General features: G+C 39.8%; 1 protein-coding gene across 1 annotated transcript in view; it reads left to right on the forward strand.

Moving 5' to 3' along the window:
• The first annotated feature begins 562 nt into the window (after positions 1-562).
• The window catches only part of Slf2 (SMC5-SMC6 complex localization factor 2), a 46,055-nt gene continuing 26,851 nt past the window's right edge, over positions 563-19,766 (forward strand). The window contains exons 1-9 of the mRNA XM_055591614.1: positions 563-832; positions 3,684-3,727; positions 4,350-5,086; positions 6,858-6,912; positions 11,356-12,326; positions 13,293-13,363; positions 15,189-15,311; positions 16,347-16,514; positions 17,653-17,755. Of these exons, the coding sequence (XP_055447589.1) occupies positions 693-832; positions 3,684-3,727; positions 4,350-5,086; positions 6,858-6,912; positions 11,356-12,326; positions 13,293-13,363; positions 15,189-15,311; positions 16,347-16,514; positions 17,653-17,755 (2,412 nt within the window). The 5' untranslated portion in view covers positions 563-692. The remainder of the gene's footprint in view (positions 833-3,683; positions 3,728-4,349; positions 5,087-6,857; positions 6,913-11,355; positions 12,327-13,292; positions 13,364-15,188; positions 15,312-16,346; positions 16,515-17,652; positions 17,756-19,766) is intronic.

Below are 19,766 nucleotides of genomic sequence, written 5' to 3' on the forward strand. Positions count from 1 at the left end.
AAGGAAAAACTTCATTACAGTGTAGAAGATCCCTCACAGAACGGTCAAATCACATGGGACAGAGAAGATTTCTGAGGAAATGGTGACAGCAGTATGGCATTTTGGCCTAAGATGCTAAAGAGCCTATGTAATGTTAGCGCAGCTGCGCACGTCTGTAGCACAATCGTGACAGTGTTGGCCATGCTCACTGCAGACAGCTGCAGGCTGACTTCTGCAAACCTCGCTCCTAGGCCCGGATCAGGCCGGGTGTCGCCAGCTGTCGTAGCACCCGCCACAGCCTCCTCGCTCCCACTCCCACGCACCCTGCCAAGGCCGACGCGGCCCCGACGCGGAGGCGCGCGCCCCAGGCGCACGTGACGGGTCTGGGGAGGGCAGTTTTCATTCTCCCCTCCCCCTTCCAGAAACCCGCCTTCTCCCTACAGGCCGAGGCTTCCTATTGCTCCACCACCAGAGTGACCCTCATATCAGCCAATCAAGACGCGGCACCTCAAGTAAGGCCCGCCCCCTGATGGTCTTTGGGTTCCTTCCCGCTCACACCGGAGTCACTTCCGAAGAGAGAACCGCCATGAAGAGAGTAGGGGGTGCCGCCCACCTCTGCACCGACAGCCTCCCCGAGTCCCAGCAGCAAGACGGCAACCACGCAACCAGCTTCTCCAGCCACAGCTCATGCCGCCGTCGCCAGCGGCGCCGACATGACAAGGCGCTGCATGCCCGCTAGGCCAGGTTTCCCCTCGTCCCCAGCCCCGGGGTCGTCGCCCCCGCGCTGCCATCTGCGACCCGGTAGTACGGCCCCTGCTGCAGCGGGAAAAAGAACAGAGAGTCCTGGGGAAAGGTACCGTGCAGAGGGCTTGAGAAGGGGCCGGGTCGCGGGAGCACGGGTATAAGGGAGGACTGCGGACGGCTGCTTTTCAGTTCCCGCCATCCTCAGCGAGCCTAGGCCTTGATGTTCTGGGGCCTGCAAGCCCTCGTCCCACCTCCGCGCGGGGTCTTCTGGGAGTTGGAGTCTCCTTTTCTGTAGTTGGGGTGTTGCTTTTGGTCTAGTGACCACCGGCCTCGGTGGCTACGGAGAGCCCGCCTTAGGTAGAAGGTTATTTTTATCTTTTTCAAGAGCTTGACCTGGGGCCCTCTCTCCTCGCTGCATCTACTTAGATCGTTCTGATCCTTGTGGTTTCTACACTGTGAGTGAAATTATGTAAGATAATGATAAGGAAAACCCACAAATTACTTTATAGTACAGAGTACACGACCATTCATACTATAAAAACATTTTGGATATGCACCTATTTTCTCATTGAGTAACTTGCTGCTTCGAGACCTTTCTCTCACTTTTTTTTTTTTTTTGTAAAGATTTTCTGGGAGCTATGTAATGATGGAGAATTTCATCAAATGACATCCTCTTAACAATAAAACATGTTTAAATTATCTACGAACTTGGTACTGTCTTTTTATTTTAATCAATGCCTTAATAGTGTGACACAGACTCACAATCCGTTATCTTAATTCTGAATACCAGAAAGCTATGAAAAGCAAATGTTTTCATTAAGTTTTCTACCACAACTTACTTGGCAGCCAAGCCAGGCTGACCAGAGCTAATAAAGGTTGTGGACAGCCTTTATTCCACTGAGTTCATGAATGTTCATAAGCTCTGCTGGAGAAATATTACTTTGACTGCAGGTTGCAGCACCAAACCCTGCTGGGGGGGGCATGTGTAATATATTCAAGTTATTTCCTTGACAAAATCCAATAAATTCAGAATTCTAACACATTTGGTCCCAGAATTTTCAGATAAAGGTTTGTGAAGCTGTCATAATTTTTTTAAACCAGTTATAGATAAGTAATGGACATTTCTGTATGTTTGAACTTAGGAAACAGTATTTTTACCTCCAGAAGTTTTATTTAAGGTTATATGGTTTACCCAAAGCCGCATTTTTTTTCTCTCTCTGATGTATTAAAGAGGAGTGTTAGGGTTAATACTTTAGGGAAGGGAAAAGGTGTTATATCTAGTAAGAAGATATTAGTATATTTTGTTTTGAATTTGCTGCTTCTGGGTTCTTTTGTGTTCCCTTTGCACATTCTAGCGTTTCTTCCTTAACTCAGTGGTGGAGTTAAATTACCTAATGTAACTTACTTTCTGCAAACAAATTCATGTATTCCCCATAACCTGTCATTCATATTTCTCATAACCATTTAGGTTTTCTCAACATAGGTGGAATCTAGGTAAACTGGTAAAGATGTACATTGTTCTCCTAATGTGACTGGTACAATGTACAGGATAGAAAAGCAGATCAGCCTTGGATTTGGATTGCTCAGGCTTCTCACTGAGTCCTCCAGCATCAATGGAGAAGTGTTCAGAGGTGCCGGTAGCCTACTGCTTACTGTCTTTCAGCAAAATGGATGCATTTCAGGAAAAAAAAAAATATTTTATTTACTCATTTTTTTTTCTATATGTAGCATTGCTCCTTTCATAGCTAACAATTCAACATACATGAACAAATCAGAGTATAGGTTCTGGTAATAATTGTAGTGTGCCCATGTTAGGGCACAGTAACCCATAAAAATTATTAATGCTGTTTGGTTGGGCTTTGTTTTGTGTTTTTGTTAACTATCATATCCCCTTTTTTTCCATTTTACTTAGGTAATGTGTTGCTTTTATAAAAAATATCCTGAGTTTTTTTTTTTTTTTTCAAAAAATAATTTATTTGTGTTTTATGTATATGACTGCATGTATGTCGGCACCATGTATGTGAGCAGTGCCTGAGGAGACCAGAAGAGGGCATCACATACCCTGGAACGGGGGTCAGATCTTGTGACTGGCCGTGTGGGTGCTGGCAACACTGGCTTCTTTGCATGAACAGCTAATACTCTTTAACCATTGAGCCATCTCTTCAGCCCCGTGAACTTTTGTTTTTATAGGGTTTGTGTTTGTTTTGCTATGTGTGTGTGATCAAGACAAGATCTCATTGTGTAGCCCAGACTGGCCCTGAATTCACTCCGTAGGCCAGTCTGGTCTCAACACACCTGCCTCTTTCTCCTTAGTGCTGGGGTTAAACGTGTGTGTCATTGCTCTTGGATCCTCTTAAGGAATCTTAGATTAAAAAAAAAGCATTTGAAACACAAGTTGTGGCGAATTCTAGATTTTGCTGTTACTTAGTTTACATCTTATAAAAAACAAAGAGATTAGTATAAGAGTCATAAATAATCCTTGCTGGTTTTGCCTTGCACATTCCTTTTCAGCTACCTCTCAGATCAACCTAATTGTTCATTCTGCTATTAGAATCTGCTATTCTATTTCAGTTGCAAGAGCCTGTTAAAGTTTATGATCTCTATTTGTCAAGTTTCTGTTTGATTGATTTATTTATTTATTTTTATTTTTATTTTTTTGGCCAGTCCCTGGCAATAACAACAAATAGAATCAGGTGTTTCTCTCCAAGATCTATCTGAGCCATAAGCACTCCCAACTAAACAGCACTTACCAGTGCCTTGGATTCACACTTCAGTTTTGCCATTTAGTTCTCTAGATTTCATGAGCCTCAGGATGATTGCCATTGTCAGAACTGGATTAGTTAAATCAGACAGTGAAATCTAGCCCTTATTATATTATCTAACATTCACACTTAATCTGAAATATTGAGGTTTTAAAATTTGGTTTTGTGATGCCATATTAGTTGTGCTTTTATTTTCAGGAAACAATCAATTATAGATTTCTTCAAGCCAGCTTCAAAACAAGGTATGCACATTTTCAATGTATTTTCGATGAGTTGTTTTCGAGGTTAAGAGAGCCTCTAAACTTTGATTTTACTGTTCAGAATTGAAAAATGTGCTGTTATAATGAAAATGTGGTAAACATTAAGCCATCTGTTCTATATTCTTAACATTAAAAAAATATTCCAGGTTGTAGTATTTATATATTTTTATTCTTTAGTACAATAGCTCACAAATAGAGCCTTAGGGAGGTTAGATGATGTGCAGAAGGCATTCGTGAAAGTAAACTTCATAAAAGGTAAACCTTTTTTTTTTCTTTTAAAGATTTTATTGTATGTATATGAGTGCTCTATCTGCATGTACACCTGCATGCCAGGAGAGAGCATTAGATCCCAGTATAGATGGCTGTGAGCTACCATGTGGTTGCTGGGAATTGAACTAAGGGCCTCTGGAAGAACAGACAGTGCTCTTAACTGCTGAGCCATCTCTCCAGCTCATAAATCTATCTCTTAATTACTCTCTCTTCCCTCAAAAATGTTTTTCATAACCCAAATCTTAATTGGCTTGAATTTTGTAGTAGCTTCAGTACAGTTAAAAGTTGATAGTTAATGTGTGATTTGTATGTGTTTTGATTGTGGCTATTTTAGACAAACATATGTTGGATTCTCCACAAAAATCAAACATCAAATTTGGAGGAAATGGATTATCCATCACTGAGACAGAGCAATTTGAAAGGAAATTGTCTTCACCAAAAAAACCTAAACCCAAAAGGATGTCATCAGAAGGAAGTCCTATCTTAGAAGCTTTTATGAAAGGTAGTAAAGAGCACCACAAAGATCGTGGTGTCCATGAGTCACGTCGGCCATGTATGTCACTAGGCACCAAATATTTACCCAAAGGAGCAGGTATCTATGCTCCTTCCTCTTATCGGTTGCCCAAAGAGATGAAGGCACGGAAGAAAAAGCACCGGTCCCCAGAGAGAAGGAAGTCACTGTTCGTTCATGAAAGTAACAGGGAGAAGAATGACAGAGATGGAGGCAAGCCCAGCAAAGACTCCAGAAAGCAGGCCTCGGCGACACAAGGTGACGACTTTAAGAACAGCTCCAGAAGTGTTAGTAGCAGAAGCAGCCTGTCCAGGCACCACCCAGGAGAAAGCCCCCTGGGGGCTAGGTTCCAGTTGTCATTAGCTTCTTACTGCCGAGAACGAGAACAGAAGAAGTTGAGAAAGGAACAAATGGAGCAGAGAATCAACTCGGAAAATTCTTTCTCAGAAACAAGGAATCTTTCCTTAAAATCCTCTAGTGTAGGAAAAAAATGTAAGCCAAGGCATGAACACAGTAAACATAATGACGCTGTACCTGGGAAGAGTAATCTTTCAAATCTGGTATGTACAATAATTACTGAGTTAGCTTTGCTACTACTCTGCAGTGTTTAGATCTAATTTACAGTTACTAATCCATAGCATTCAGGAGATAGAGGTGCACAATGTGTGGGGACACTCATCTCATTAGTTTTTTTAACTACCTCCATTGAATTCAGTAAATTTCTTTACCCTGATTTTTTCAGACCAGTAAAGATTTGTTATTTATACAATGTTCTGCCTGAATGTACACCTGCACGCCAGAAGAGGGCACCAGATCTCATTATAGATGGTTGTGAGCCACCATGTAGTAGCTGGGGATTGAACTCAGGAACCTGGGAAGAGTAAGCAGTGTTCTTAACCTCTGAGCTATCTCTCCAGCCCCAAAGATCTTTTCTAATGAAAAAATAAACATTATTTTAGGCAAGTATAGTAATTTTTAAGTTAATATTTGCCTTAAGGAATGAGATATAAAAACGGTAAGCAACTTAAGGCAGTGGTTCTCAAAATACCTTTGCAGCAGTAACAGCAACACTTGAGAATTTTTCAGAATTGCAGTCTCTGGTTCAGTAAAAAGCAGTGGAGTTAGAACCCAGTGACCAGTCTTCTTATAAGGCCTTCAGATAACTGATGCACTCTAAAAGTTCAAAAGTTTCAGGTTATATATATATATATCTTTGATTTATTTATTTTATTTGAGCCTATATGTGGAGAAGTCACCAGATCCCCTGGAGTTAGGGTTACGGGTGGGTGTGAACTGTGTCATGTGGGCACTAAGAACCAAACTCAAGTCCTATGAGAACATTGATAAGGAACTCTTAACCAATGAACTGTTTCTCCAGCCACATCTGTACATCTTAAATAATTGAGTGGGTGTAGCTCTTAGAAACATATCTGATACCTTAGAAAACTACATGTTTTTTTAGTCATACTTTTCTTTTGAGAATACAGAATCAGATTAGCATGAAAGCTTTTCGTCTTCCCTAGAAAATCAAGTTAATTTCAAATTGTACTTACATACAGAGCAAATAAAGTCAGATGTGGAAAAGTACATGCTTGTAATCCCAGCATGTGAGTGGCTGAGGCAAAAGAATTATGAGCTAGAAACTATACTGGCCTACACAGCCTAACCTGCTAACCTGTCTCAAAAACAACAACAAAAAACAAAACAAAACAGTGCAGAGCTGGGAATGGTGGAGTGCTTGCCCAGCAGGCGAGAAGCTCTGAGCAGAGTCTCCAGCGCTTCAGACAAGTGCTGTGTTGATTAAACTACTAAGAAAACTTCAAACCAGATTAACCAAAAATAAACTATAACATTCTAAGAATGAATAAAAAGAAAGTATTTGTAAATGCAGAGGCCTATTTGCACTAAGATTGTGCCTTTATTTCTAAGATTGCTGATGATCAATAGATGTAATATTGGTTCAGAGACTGACTAATAGTATACTATTGTGTTAATTTTTGAGTTTAGAATATAAATTACTGCTGGCTTATGAAACATGGACTTCTTTTGTGTGTGTGTGTGTGTGTTTTTTTTTTTAACGTATTTTATGATACACGTGGCCTTCTTGTGTATGCCTGTGTATGTTTTCCTAGTGCTGGGTATTGCATTTGAGCCTTGCGTGGAGTTACATCTCCAGCCCATACCCTTCACTTTAAGATTTTTAAAGGTTTTTGTTGTTTTTAAAGCTGCCTCTGAATATAAGTGCTTGCTTTATTGGTCTAGAAGTCTATTCAAATGTAAGTTCATATTCTTTACCTCCCCAAATTCCTAATTTTCGTCTCCTTTCCTTAGGAAAATGGACATCTCTCAAGAAAAAGGTCATCTTCAGACTCATGGGAACTTTCAGGTAGGTAGCATCAGACTTAAACATACAATATCTAAGTGAGTTTGCATATTCCTCGTGCCTCTTTTTAAAAATAAATTTGTTCAAATATTCAGTTCTCTTCCTAGAATTGAATGTCGCAGGTAGTTAAGAGTTTGATAAAATTACCAGGCATGGTAGTACACATCTTTAATCCCAGCACTTGGGAGACAGAGGCAGGCAGAGCTCTGTGATTTCAAGGCCACCCTGGTCTACAGAGTAAGTCCAGGACAGCCAAGATTACACAGAGATACCCTGTCTCGAAAAACCAAAAAATAATCCCAAAAGAGTAATATTCAGAGTTAGGTATAGTGGCAGAAATCTGTACTCTCATGTATTTAGGAGGCTGAGACAAGAAGATCTAGAGATTAAAGTCAGCCTGAACTACGTAGAGTAATACTGGGCCTCAAAAAATGCTTGATTTGGGGCTGGATAAATGGTTTAGTGGTTAAGAGCGCTGTCTGTTCTTCCTAAAGGACCCAGGTTCAGTTCCCAGCACCCACATGGCAGCTTTCAACTGTCTGTAATACCAATTCCAAGGGATCTGACACCTTCACACTAATGCACATAAAATAAAAATTAAGTAAATTATTTAAAAATAAATACTTGGATTTATTTTGTGTAATCTGTTATCCTGATTTCTCTCTGCTTTCTTCAGGAGATTCTAATAATGTGTTTTAATAGTCTATTTTTTATATTGGTATTGAGTGTTTCACTTCTGAATCCTTGTCTCTATCAAGAAATAGAATAATGGCACACATCTGTGATCCTAGCACTCAGGAGGCTGAGGGAAGGAAGGGGATTGCCTCTTTGGAGCTGGTTTGGGCTATAGTGGAATGTTGTCCCAGAACAAATGAGCAGCAGCATAATCTTGTATTCTTGGTGAACTGTTAAGGATGCTTTGTGTGAAGCTAAAACAAGATCCAAATAGTCCAAATACAAATATTACATCTAATATTTCTAATATTACATCTCAAGGACATCTGCAAGATATGAATACTAAAATGTCTGTTCATTGAGAAGATATATCACAAATAGCTATTAACTCTTTTTGTTGATTTGGTGTTTTGTTTGTTTGTTTTTAAAGACAGAGTCTTTAAACACTAAAAATGAGCCTGGTAGAGCCTGGTTTATTGTAGTATGTGTAGGAAGCATCACTCATGTTAAATCTCTCTTGCCCACAGAAAGATCTGAAGCAACTTGAGATGACAACCGTGTGTAAAAAGAGTTAAAATAGGGACCCAGAATTAATGCATTACAATTTAACACTGCAGAATTTTATTTCTGAGAAAATGAAAGGCATCTAGAAATAATTTTACTCATCAAGCATGCCAGCTTTTTCTGCCATAACTTTAAACTTTGAAAAACGAACTTGACAGATTCTTCATACATTCAGGAAGATGTAAACACAGAAATAGGTAACATTTATTGAAAACTTACTGTGTTCCTATGTCATCTCTGTGGCATTAAAAATGCAGCTATACATGGTAGTACATGCCTGTAATTTAGGCTGCATAGCAAGGCCCTGTCTCAGAAAAAAAACAAAAACAAAAACAAGGGGCTACAGAGATGACTTAATTGATGAAGCGCCTGTTGGTGCAAGGATCACAATTAAGATCTCTAGTGTCTGTGTGCAAAAGCCGAACATGTCAAGTGCTCACCTCTAATGAAGTATGGTGAAATAAATATCTAGCCTATAGTCTGTTTAGGAATTACAAAAAGAACTAGAAAATTCTGCAGCTCCTCTGCTTCCTAGAAAGTTTAGAAAAGGGAAACTTCAGACTTGGGGGGCACTACATTTGGGCAGCTTTCATTTTTAAAATTATATTTTCCAGATTATGTGTTCATAAAGGTAACTCTTAAGATTATTTATTTTTTGAGCTTTTTTATTTATTGTCTTTTGAGACGGGGTTTCACTATGTAGCCATGGCTAGCCTGGGAACTAATCTATGTAGACCACACTGGCCTCAAACTCATGGAGATATATCTGACTCTTCCTCCTGCACTATCTGAGCACTTGGGAGGTAGAGGCATGAAGATCAGGAGTGCAAGGTCATCCTCAAATACATGAATTCCAGACCAGCCTTGACTACATGAGAATCTACCTCACCCCCAAGTCCCAAGACAAAGAAACTGTAAACTGGAAAGACATCTGTCGATACACAGAAAAATTTGATTTAGACATATTTGGTTTTGAGAATACAATTTGTGTATGTTCATGGTTTTCTTTGTGTTCCAGAGCCTTAAGCATATGCTAGACAGGTATCCAGTACTATATGCCTCCAAACCTTATGAATTTAAGATGAATGATTAATGAGTTAATGTTCTTTAAGGCAGGATCTCTTTGTAGCTCTGCTTGTCCTGGCACTCACTATGTAGATTAGTCTGGCCTGGAACTTAGAGGTTTGCCTGCCTCTGTCTCCCAAGTGCTGGGATTAAAGTTGTGTGTCAGAACAGGCTCAATGAAATGGTTTTTGGTACAATATAAATTTTAAAGACTGACTAACTGAGGCTGTGGTAAAAGTACTTTCTGTGCAAGCATAAAGTTGAGATCCCAGCACCTGTGTAAGTGCGAGTCAAGTGTAGCATCCCACCAGTGGCCCAGGTGCTCTAAAGGCAGAGACAGGATCCCAGGGCATGTAGGCTGGCTAGACTAGATGAATTGGTAAGATCCAGGTTCAGCTAGATCCCTTGCTTCAGAAAATAAAGTGGAGGGTGATCAAGGATGACACCCAACAGCAACCTCTGGCCTCCACTCAAACACCAATATAAACACACAGGATCCTAAACTCAAAATTACATAGATTTTGTTGTTAGTCTTTTTGGAGAGTGGGGAGTGTCAAGACAAGGTTTCTCTGTGTAGCCCTGCTGTCCTGGAACGTGCTCTGTAGACCAGGCTTGCATGAACCCAGTGATCTGCCTGCCTCTACCTCCCAAGTACTGTGATTAAAGGCATGTGCTTCCACTGCCTGGCAAATATACAGTTATTAAAGTGTTTCTGGTTTCAGCTGTTAATGAATACAGGTATCGTTAACAAAGTATCCCAGCTAGAGTAGCTTAAAACACATATTATCATAGTTGTAGAGAGTTGAAGTTTAAAAAGAGTGGTTTGGTAAGCCTCTCCCTGTAACTCTAAAAATGCTTTTTCACATCTGATAGTTTCAGCTGTTTGTTTGCAGTCTTCAACATTCCTTAGCCTGTAACTGAACCACTCAGTCACGTGATATCTTGTGTTTCTTTGTTGTGTCTTGTCTGGTGTACCTGTCTTTGAGTCTAAATTCTCTAATTTTTTTAAATTTATATTTATTTTATATGCATTGGTGTTTTGACTACATGTGTCTGTGTGAGTGTGTTGGACCCCCTGGAATTTGAGTTACAGACAGTTGTGAGCTGCTATGTGGGTGCTGGGAAATGAACCCTGGTCCTCTGTAAGAGCAGCCAGTGCTTTTACCTCTGAGCCATCTCTCCAGCCCCAGAATTTCCTATTCTTATAAGAAATCTCATCATTTGCATTGGCCTTGTTTTAATTCGGGTATGTCTGTCAAAGTCTGTTACTAGTTCTCATCCTGTAGGGCTGAAGGTCAGCAATTGATCGTATTTGTGAAGACAAAATTAAACCCATAACAGCTGAATACTAGAGAGACATAAAGAATTAGTAGTAATCACTAGATGGAAATACTTATTGGTTTGGGTTTTTTTTTTTTGTTTTGTTTTATTTTTATTTGTTTGTTTGGGTTTTTTTAAGACTAGATTATACAACCTCCCTAGCCTCCCTTCCAGCCCAAGCTGGCCTTTGTATACTTGATCCTCCTGCCTCAGACTCCTGACCGCTGAGATTACAGGTGTGCACCACTGTGGAAGGTAGAATTTATTTATTTTTCTTTCTGTTCATCTATGTATCTATCTTATCTATTTTGAGATAGGGTCTCTCTGTGTAGCTTTGGCTGTCCTGGGACTGCGTGTAGACCAGGCTCTCTTTGAACTCAAAAAGATCCCCTTGCTTCTCTGATAAGTGCTGGGATTAAAGATGTGTGCCACCACCACCTGGCCCAGTGAATTTATTTTTAGATAAGTTATCTGTCTTTTTAGTCCTATATTTGCTTATAATCTACAATCCTTACCTTTGTATGTAGAACTATTTCATTTCTGGAGCCAGATGGTCTTGGGCTTGAAAAGAATATCTACTTTGAACAGAAGTGCTCTAGGATCTCTTCATTGGTGCCAGTGTGTAGTGTCTTATTTTTGGGAAATGATTCCTTTGGTAAGAGAGTAACCTTCTAGTAGACTAACAGTGAAAATGAGCATATGTCATTAGCTCTAAATTTCTTGGACACCTTAGAATTAAAACATTTCATCAGTGTTCTGTGAATAAGCTTGACCCAGACAGAACAGTATACTTTTCACTGATGTGACAAAAATTAATTTTAGGCTCTAAGCAGAATAAATTCTCCGACAAAAGAAAAAGGAACTCTGTGGACTCAGACCTGAAAAGCACAAAAGAACCTATCATTTCCAAAGTAAAAGAGCCCTTCCTAGAGAAGCGTCCAGACACATCATCACATCAGAGAGAAAAGTTTATAAGACACATTGCACTGAAGACACCTGGAGGTGTTCTGCGCTTGGAAGATATAGCCAAGGAACCGGATGATGACACAGATCGCTCTTCTGCAGGCTTGGCACCTTCGAATTCTGGCCACCATTCTTCCAGGAATAGTGACCAAGTCCACGCAGCAAGTACCAAAGAGACTAAAATACAGAAACTCCACTTACCTTTACCTCAGGAAAAATCTACAATTAAAAGAGCCAGCAACCTTCAGAAAAGTAAAACAGCTGGCTCTGTGACGTCAAAGGAGACAAAACTACCTTTACTCTCCCATGTTCCAAGTGCTGTTTCCTCTCAAGTACCGTTGAATGCTAAAAACTGCACTCTTCCAGTTCCTAAAAGAGAGAAAGAGCGTTCCTCCTCTAAAGAACGTTCTGGGCATTCTACAGAAGCCTCCAAACACAAGGAACACAAAACAAAGACTGTTAAGGCTGTTTCTAGTGAATCTTCAGGGAAAAGTTCTGGGGGATCTTTGCATTCAGATTACGACCCTCCTACAGTGTCTCCCCCAGCTGCCTTGGAAATTGTGCCACGCGTCCCAAGCCCTGCAGCACCTTCAGAGAAAGAGAGTTCAGGAAATTTCAATGCAGGTAGCAGTGCACTGAAAAGGAAATTCAGGGGTGATTTTGATAGTGATGAAGAAAGTTTAGGTTACAACCTAGAGAGTGATGAGGAAGAGGAAACATTGAAATCACTGGAAGAAATAATGGCTTTGAACTTCAATCAGACTTCTGCAGCTTCAAGACAGCCTCCTGCCTTTTCCAAGGGGCTTAGATCCCAATCATCAGACTATATGGTAAGTAGTTCTGTGATAATTTGCTTTCACTTGTTGGGAAAAGATGGATTAATTAAGATAAATTGTTAACTTAATACAGCTCATCATTAGACTGACATGGGTATGAATTCTCATTTGGTAAATGAGTTCCCCATATCTTACATTTTACTATTGTTAATCAGTGGTCTCCAAACTTTTTTGATCACATGTACTTTTTTATTAAAAGGAAACTTTAAGCATGTACCCCAATATATATGTAACTTATAAATTCTATACATGTACCACTTTAATACTGTGTTCTTTTGAAATAAAGTATATACAAAAACAGAATTTAGAAGGAAAAAGAAAAAGTTAAGTTATTTTCCTGTGGCAGTTACATAGAAGTTACTATAGATTAAGTTCTACTGGAGTTTCTATAGACGTTCCATATAAATAGAAGTTCTATTATTTTCTTCCTGCACCCCAATGGATCACCTTGCACACCCCCTGCTTTGGAGACCACTGCTGTAAATGAAGGTAGAGTGTAGAAATGTTGTTAATTGTGGTGTGCAATTTTATTTATAAAGTGCTTCATTCTATCTTGGGAGTAGACTGTATTAATTTTAAGATTTCTGTAAAGTTTGGTGGGGAAGGTTTAATATTCCACGGTAAAACCTAAAAATTAGTAGTAGTTTGACTTCACTAAAATAGAATGCAAAAGCAGAGATAGGGTCACCACAGAGCCCTTGGGTGTTTGTGTTCAGACTGAAGCTAGCAGGGTTTTTACAGGCAGTGCCTCTCCTCCTAATGGATGCTGAACTCAACTTGCCTGCAGTATAGACTATTAGATTTAAAGCATGATGATGGAATTTTCCTTTAAGAAGGGTGTTATCCAGACCGAGGTTACTGACGGGAAATAGTCATTAGTATTCTAAATAACTTAAAGTATCCCATGTCTTCTACTAAGAGAAGTTATGAAGTATTTTTTAAACTTTCTTTTTGTTTTAGGAATATGCGCACAGTGGAACTTACACAAATACCTTAGAGCGACTTGTAAAGGAGATGGAGGACACACAAAGGTTGGTTAAAACTATAATTTGTTAAATTTAAGAGACTGCTTTGCTTATGTGGTTTAACTTTTAATTTTACTTAGAATGGTAAGTTAGTTTATATGGGGCTGGGGATGTAGCTCAGTGATAAATTGATTGTCAAGCCCTGACTTCAATCCCCAGCACCAAAAATTCCAAGGGAACTAGAAATTAACATACATTTTGTAGGAGTGCCATTATTACTGTTCTCTTGTCAACTGTTTTAAAAATAAGATGTGTTCTCTTGTTCTTGAGACATTAAGAGGTACAGGTTTTCACAAAATACTATAAATTACACTGTTAATATAAACAAACTCCTTTTTGCTTGTTATAACAATATCTTAACTGATACCCTTGATGAAAAGCATGGGTAGAATCTATCTTTATTATTGTGTGTGTGTGCGTAGTTCATGCATGAGAATGCTAGTGTGTGTTTGCTGCAGCATGCATGTGAAGATCTGGGAACAGCCTTGGGCATCAATTCTTAGCTTCTACCATGTTTGAGGCAGGCTCCTCACTGCTGTGTATGCCAGGCTAGCTGACCCATGAGCTCTACCAGGGGGTCTCCTGACCCTGCCTCCCATTTCCCTGTGTGAGCACTGGGATTGCAGACACTTGTGCTATGTATCCAGTGCCCTTTTTTTTTTTTTTTGGAAATAGGGCCTGTGTAGTCCTGGCTGGCCTCAAACTTACAGAAATCCACCTGCCTCTTCTTACTGGGTTTTGGGATTAAAGGTGTGCACATTCTGAAAATTCAAACTCAGGTTCTGATTCTTGTGCAGCGAGTGCTTTGCTTGCTGAGCCCTCACTACAGTCCTACATTTTATTTTGAGTAGGTTAGGTCATTACACTAGCATCAGTGTAACTATCACCACCACCGCAGCTCCAGAATGTGCTTTATCTTCTCAAACTGAAACGCCATGCTTATTCCCATTCTGCTTTTCCTCCCTGCTTCAGCATTCTTGCTGTTCCTATGACGTTGGCTGCGCTAGATATTTCATGTGAGATCATTTATTAGTTTCCTTATTAGATCTGGAGTGTTATACTTAGAATAATATCTTCATTGTTTGTAGTGAAAGTAAGGTGTTTGGGTGTGCCATAGTAAGTGCTCAGAGTGTTAGGTGTGGTGATGATAATAATCATATGACCATGATGAAAGCAGAAATCTAATTAACTTGTCAGGGTATTGATCTACAAAATGTCAATGGGTATTAAAGATTAGAAAAGATAATAAAATTTGATCACTACCATTTTTATTTTTCTATTCTCTGGTTTAGATAGATCATTCTTAAATTTCCAGCTGTAAAAAAATATTTAAAGGACTGGAGAGATGGCTCAGTGGTTAAGAGCACTGGTTGCTCTTCCAGAGGACCCATGTTTGATTCCCAGTACATACATGATGGCTCGCAATCATTTGTGACCCCAGTGCCAGGAACTCCAACACTCTTCTGGCCTCTATGGGCAGTGGGCACATATATATATGTAGGTAAAACACATACACAAAAATTAAAATTAAAAAAAATAGCATAATGCATTTCAGAAATATGATTTACCCTATATCATAACAGAATTTGTTATATAACAGTACTTGGAAAGTGTACTTGTTGCAGCTTTTAGATAACAGCTAAAATTGTCTGTTTTTCAAATAAATCGTAAGCCTAGCCTGGTGTGCACGCCTTTACTCCCAGCACTTGGAAGGCAGAGGCTGCTGAATCTCTGTTGCATTTGTGCCAGGCTGGTCTGTTTAGAGTCCCAGAACTATATAGACCTGTCTCAAAAATAAGTAAATGTGAATCATTTATTCTTTCAATTTCAGGCTAGATGAATTGCAGAAACAGCTACAGGAAGACATAAGACAGGGCCGTGGCATTAAATCTCCTATAAGATTTGGCGACCAGGACAGTACAGATGATGAGGATGGCCTCTTAGAAGAACACAGGTATCATCTTTTCACACTATGTATGATCTTCTAGTACTGTTTTACTTTTTTTTTTTTTTTTTTTTTTAGGTTTATTTCTTTATTAATTATATACAGTATTCTGCCTGCAGGCAAGAAGAGGGTACCAGATCCCATTATAGATGATTGTGAGCCACCATGTAGTTGCTGGGAATTGAACTCAGGACCCCTGGGAGAGCAGCCAGTGCTCTTAACCTCTGAGCCATCTCTCTAGCCCATGATGTCTCAGAGGTCAAGAGCACTGGCTGCTCTCCCAGAGGTTCTGAGTTCAGTTCCCAGCAACCACATGGTGACTCACAACTATCTAGATCTGGTGCCCTCTTCTGGCACATGGGTGTATGTGCAGACAGAACATTGTATGCATAATAAATAAATGATAGATAGATAGATAGATAGATAGATAGATAGATAGATAGATAGATAGATAGATGAGTAAATATTTTTTTTTAAGAAAATCAAGAAACCTCTGAGCCATCTCTCCAGGCCCTGTTTTACCATTTTTTTTAATTTAATTTTTACAAAACAGCTGGGCTGTTGATAGCTGGCTGCTCAGTGACTGAGATACACTTGCCCTTTGTTGAAAGGCAAACATTCAAACCAAGTTATGTTATGAGTCTTCACATTGAGAAACTCAGTTTCTACTTCAAGCACTAAGGAGGACTTCAAAACACCCTCCCCACTTTTTCTTCGAGACAAGATTTCTCTGTGTAACAGCATTGGTTGTCCTGGAATTCACAGATATCTACCCGCCTCTACCTCTGGAGTGCTAGGATTAAAGTCATGTGCCACCATGCCTGGCTAAAACATTATTAAGTCAGTATCCCAGTCTGAGATTAATACTGACTCTCTGATAGGTGGTAGTGCCTGTAATCCCAGACCAGGCAGGACTATACAGAGAAACCCTGTCTCAGAAAACTCATGCACATACCCTCAGTGTTTGCTAAAGTGCCTTGATCTTTTAAATACAAAATTATTTATATCCTAACTCTTTGATATTCAATGATCTTTGTATTTCAGGGAATTTCTAAAAAAATTTTCAGTCACAATTGATGCTATTCCTGATCATCATCCAGGTGAAGAAATATTTAATTTCCTCAATTCTGGAAAAATTTTCAATCAGTATACCTTAGACTTAAGAGACTCTGGTTTTATCGGAGAAAGTGCTGTGGAAAAACTTATTCTCAAGTAAGTAAATCATAAACATTTGAATTTTTTCTGTATAAAAAGTTGTTCTAAGAGCTGGAGAAACGGCTCACTAGTAAAGAACCTCTTAAGTGCTCTTGCAAAGGACCCAGATCCAATTTTCAGCACCTACATAGTGGCTGTAACTCCATTTCCAGGAAATCTTGACTCTCTTCTGACCTTTGTGGACACCAGACACTTAAGTGGTGCACACAAAAATAGCAAAATTACAGTTATAAAGTAGCTATGAAAATAATTTTATGGTTGGGGTCTCCACAACATGAGTAGCTATATTAAAGGGTCATGGTTTTAGGAAATTGATGAACCACTGGTCTAAAAGAACGAACGTATAGAGTGAATCTGTCTGTATATAGAAATCTATCTGTATGTAGAAATCTATATGTATATAGAAAGAGGATTTAGTAGGATGGCTTATAGGCTGTGGTCCAGCTAGTCCAACAATGGCTCTGTCTACAAAAGGAAGGTGCAAAAATCCGTGTTTGTTTTTTGGTTTGGTTTGGTTTGGTTTGGTTTGGTTTGGTTTTGTTTTTCCACTAGTAGTATCTTACTGCTTCGCTGTGGTACAGGGCTAGCTCCCTGTTCTAAGTCCTAGAAAGCACATAGAGCCTGTGTTTGTGTTCTGCTTGTGGCTGATTGGATGAACTTCAGTCAGCAATGCACACTAAGCAAGTCACTTTCCAGCTAAATCTCAGAATTGAGGTAGCATTGAGAACGACAACAGATGCTGAGGTGGACAGCTCTTACATTACGCCCAATGCCTAGACTAGGATAACTGTTATCAGTGTGTGACATTTTGGGTCTGTAAAAACCAAATGGATTCTGGTACTGAGTTTTAGGAAGTTCATCCCTAAACTGACAGAAGCATATGTGCTCACACTTGGTAGATTCTTTGAGTACTACTACAAATGGACCTTTGTCCACAGAGGTGGGTAGAGCCCACAAAGGGAGTGAGCTGGGCCATCAGGTGAACTTTTACATATAAACTGTACAAACCTGTTCCATGTCAGTGTGGAATCTACCTCTATTGACTGAGATTTGCTTTCTTGTTTCTGATTATTTCAAATGTGTTTGACTAGAAGTGATTTGTCGTGGATAACAATCATTGATTTTCTGTTTTCAGATCAGGAAAAACAGATCAGATTTTTTTGACAACACAAGGCTTTCTTACCTCTGCATACCACTACGTCCAGTGTCCTGTACCTGTGTTAAAGTGGCTGTTTCGGGTAAGAGAAGTGTTTGGGCTTATAGTGGGAACCTACTATATTTTCTACTCAATAAACTCCTAGGTTCTAGCAGGTTGGCTCAAGGTGAAGATACTTGCCACCACACCTGACAGCCTGAATCCAATTCCCAGGCCTCATATGGTAGAAGAAAAGAACCACCTCAAGAACGTACTCTGGCCTCTACTTAGACCATGTACACACCCCATCCACACTAAATAAATTAATAAATGAAATTTGTCCCTTTTTATTTTTTTTCACTTTAAGCAGAAAAATATTCTACTGTATTAAACCCATGATTTCTGGGGGAATAAAATGAGGCAGGAAGAGCCAGTGCTCTTTCTCAAGTTATAGGTGTATTTCCGTCCTGATAGTCCTTATTCATATATGTGTCTACGTGGTTACTACATTTGAGTGCAGGTACCTTTGGAGGCCAGAAGTGTCCGAACCCTTGGAGCTGTCCTGACAGGTGACTCTGAGTCATCAGATATGAATGCTAGGAATCGAATTTCATTTCTCTACTAGAGCAGTACAGGCTCTTATTCTGAACCTCTCAGCCATGTCGGCAGCCCCCATGTATTTATTTTTTTTTATGCAGACTCAAATGAGTGTTTCTCTTCCCTATTCATATTTAATACTTAAATTCATTTATATATCTTCTTTTTTGTTTATTTTATATACTACTTTGATGTTTATTTATTTTATATGTTTGTTTATTTTATATACTACTTTGATGTTCCTCTAGATATGCTGGACATGAATATAGGTGTTCATTGCTCTTGACATATCAAGAATACAGTAATTAGGGTTTAATACAGTATATTTTGGCAGAGTTGGAAGCCATAGAGGGCTTTCAGTGCTGCATTGGGTTCACTGTTTACAATAATGTCCAGTTAAGAAGAATTGCTGTCCTTCCAAGAACAGAATTCATGGCAAGATTTTTGTTTTATGTGTTTGTTTTGTTCTCTGGCCATCCTAGAACTCTGTAGACAAGGCTGGCCTCAGACTCATAGATCTGCCTGCCTCTGCCTCCCAGGTGCTAGGATAGGTTTGCAGCAACACCTGGCTCATGTCAAGTCTTTCTCAGATTCCTGGAATGTTCTCTTTTAATTAAATTCTGGATGTATAGAAAATAACAGGAGTAAACAGTATAAAACACTGTGTGAAAGCTTGCCCTACAGGCAAGGGAGGTGACTCGTGTGTAAAGTGCTTCCTGCACAAGCACAGGACCTAAGTTCAGATCCTAAAGACCTGTCTGTAAGCCGAGAGTATTAACACATCCCTGCAACTCCAGAGCTGGAGCGGATATAGGAAAGTCCTGTGGGCTCGCTGGCCACCTCTTATAACTGAATCAGTAAGGTCCAGGTTCAACAAGAAACCCTTTCTCAAAAAGTAAGAGGAAATGGCTATGCAAGATGGCTCAGTGAGTAAGGATGCTTGCCTTCAAGCCTGGCAACCTGGATTCAGTCTCTAGAACCCATATGGTAGGAAACAGCAGACTCCAGAGGTTGTCCTCTGACCTTCACTGGCTTGCCATGGCATACCTGTGTTCTACTCCATCCCCAATAAGTAAATAAGGTCAGAGTGATATAGGAAGACTGCCAGTGTTGACCATTGCCTTATCAGGTGCCTTTGTGGATGAGTATGCTTTCATGTACATATACACAAAAGTCTTGCCCTAGAAATTCCATCTCCTTTAAAGACAGTCTTCTTATATACCCCTTAGTGGCCTAGAACTCACTATGTAGACCAGGCTTTAAAGATCTGCCAACCTGTTATTGGATGGCCTGGGAAGGATGACTCACAGTCAAGAGCACTGGCTGCTTTTGCAGAGGGCCTAGGTATTACTAGTGTCAGAAAACTCAATTACTGGGCTGGAGAGATGGCTCAGAGGTTAAGAACACTGGCTGTTCTTCCAAACAAAGGTCCTGAGTTCAATTCCTAGCAACCACATGGTGGCTCATAACCATCAATAGTGAAATCTGGTGCCCTCTTTTGTCATGCAGTCATACAT

The sequence above is a fragment of the Psammomys obesus genome, unplaced genomic scaffold (genome assembly GCF_907164565.1).
Source record: "Psammomys obesus unplaced genomic scaffold, mPsaObe1.curated_primary_1811, whole genome shotgun sequence".
NCBI classification, from domain to species: domain Eukaryota; kingdom Metazoa; phylum Chordata; class Mammalia; order Rodentia; family Muridae; genus Psammomys; species Psammomys obesus.